The sequence below is a fragment of the Aspergillus terreus genome, genomic scaffold (assembly GCF_000149615.1).
Source record: "Aspergillus terreus NIH2624 scaffold_3 genomic scaffold, whole genome shotgun sequence".
Taxonomy (NCBI): Eukaryota; Fungi; Ascomycota; class Eurotiomycetes; order Eurotiales; family Aspergillaceae; genus Aspergillus; species Aspergillus terreus.
Genome location: NT_165926.1, coordinates 1894227 through 1896251, shown reverse-complemented (window position 1 = coordinate 1896251; position 2025 = coordinate 1894227). Strand labels below are relative to the sequence as shown.

At 52.0% G+C, this 2025-nt stretch overlaps 1 protein-coding gene across 1 annotated transcript in view; it reads right to left on the bottom strand.

Moving 5' to 3' along the window:
- pdeB (3',5'-cyclic-nucleotide phosphodiesterase PDE2) overlaps positions 1 to 261 on the bottom strand; it is a gene marked incomplete at both ends in the record, with an annotated part of 3103 nt that extends 2842 nt beyond the window's left edge. Inside the window, one exon of the mRNA XM_001211745.1 lies at positions 80 to 261. Within this exon, the coding sequence (XP_001211745.1) occupies positions 80 to 261 (182 nt within the window). The remainder of the gene's footprint in view (positions 1 to 79) is intronic.
- Between the last annotated feature and the right edge of the window lie 1764 nt (positions 262 to 2025).

Below are 2025 nucleotides of genomic sequence, written 5' to 3'. Positions count from 1 at the left end.
CGCGTTGCAGAGATAGACTATAATGCAGGTGAGAAACAGGAAAACACAGAATGACATGGAAAGTCGAGGAGCATCAAACATACTTCGCTTGCAGACCTCTAGGAGAAGTTGCACATCCGTCTGCAGTGATTCGGGTTCGTCGGGAAGCGTAATGTTACCACCTGTGCCTGCCGTCGCACCGTCGGACGTATTTTGGTGCACCCATCGTTCCGCGCTCACGCGGTGGTCGATGTAAACTGCGGAACATTCGAGGCGATCCATGGTGTCAAAGGGTGCGCTCATTCGCCCGGAGCTTCCAGCCGATTACTACTCACAAGAACCAGAGGAAGCTGAGATAAAGGAGAGTTGTTGCTGGTTACTAGGTCTGAACTTGGTCTCATATGGGAGACAGCCAAGTGTGTCGCAGGGGAGGCAGGATCCTGGATAAACGAACGACAGGTGGACTGTACACCACGGACACGGGCTGGAGTAGATTGAACGCGAAAGGAGAGACGTGCGATTTGAATCGAAACTAAATCCTTCGGCCTAGAACGTGGCAATGGATCAGTACATCAGATACCAACGGAGAGCCAGGGTGGGCGCCAGGGGTAAGCAATCGGGCGACGAGGAGACAGAACGGCAGGAAACAGCGACAGTCCACGACGGAGCCATGCGATGCGCCCTCAAACAATGAATTTGTTCGCTGTAGTTGTCCGGCCAAAGATCGGTCCAGTGGTCTCCAGTGGGCCGGCAGAGGTCGTTCAGACTCTCGGGTTTGTTTGAGACAATCCGATTCCTTGTCCCGCCGCGGGTTTCCAGATCGGCCGACCGCAACACCACCGCTACCCATATAGAACCACTCACAGTCTAAGAAGCCGAATAGTAATCGGGAAACGGGTCGATGGAGAGAGGGGGAGAGTTGAGAAAGGAGGTTGTCGGACAGAAACCAACGGTCCGTGTTGCGCGGCGCAGGACACTCAGGTGGACTCGCACGGGGCGAAAAGCGCCGATGGGAACCGCTCAAGGGTTTAGACCAGATCGCGACACATCCACGATTCGGCGAAACAGTAGTGATGGAAAATCGAGAGAGATCCAGAAGCGGCTGAAGTTAGGGCGTCATGGTGGGCCAGCGACAGGGCCGCACGGAGAAAAGATGACACGAGACCTTGGTGGAGAGGGAGGGATCGATCGGAAGGAAGGGTGGGTGGTCGCACTAGGGGTCTCGCTGGCTAGCGATACCGAAGCACCACGATCGGTCGGCGCGAAAGGAGATGAGGGGAAAGTGGACCGACAAGGAGATAGGGAGTGATGGAGAACGACGCAGCGCAAAGAAGCGACCGATCGTTCAGGGTGAGAGGGAGAACGAAAAGGGACTAGACAAAGGGGACCTCCACGATCTGGACAGACGATCGAGAGGGGGAGGGAGTAAAGGGGATGAGGGTCGATCGAGCACGTTTTGGGGGGTGGCGGACACAGGGAAGGGAGAAGGAGAGAGAAAAGGGAAGAGAAGATGTTGTCAAAGATGATGAATTCCTGACCAGACGGAAGAAAGAGTAGAGACGAGAGGAGAGGGGAGAGAGTAGGTAGGTAGGTAGGTAGGTGGAGAGGGTCCTTGGAAAGTGGAGGAGTGTAGCAGCAGGAGGAGTAGTCAGAAAGCGGTTCGAATGTTCGATGGAAGTGCCTCAGAGGCTTTTCTTTTCCCCCCTTCGCTTCTTTCAGTCTTCCAGAAGGTCGCGGCACGGCGGGTGCGGGCGTCGTCAGAGACTCGGCGCTGATCCGGGTTCTTTTTCTTTTTTAACTTCTTTTTCCTTTGTTCCCTTTCTTTTTATTATTCTTATTTATGGTTTATTATTTATTCTATCCAATAACCCGATTAATTGATCATAAATTAATCTTGATTGTATATTGATATACCTACCTAATATACTATATGTATAATCTGCTTTACCTCGTATTTTCGATCGGTCTTTAGAATCATATGGAGTGATGTCGCCATCGCGGGATCATACCAGGGAAAAAAAAATTTCAAAATTAAATTCTTAGGTT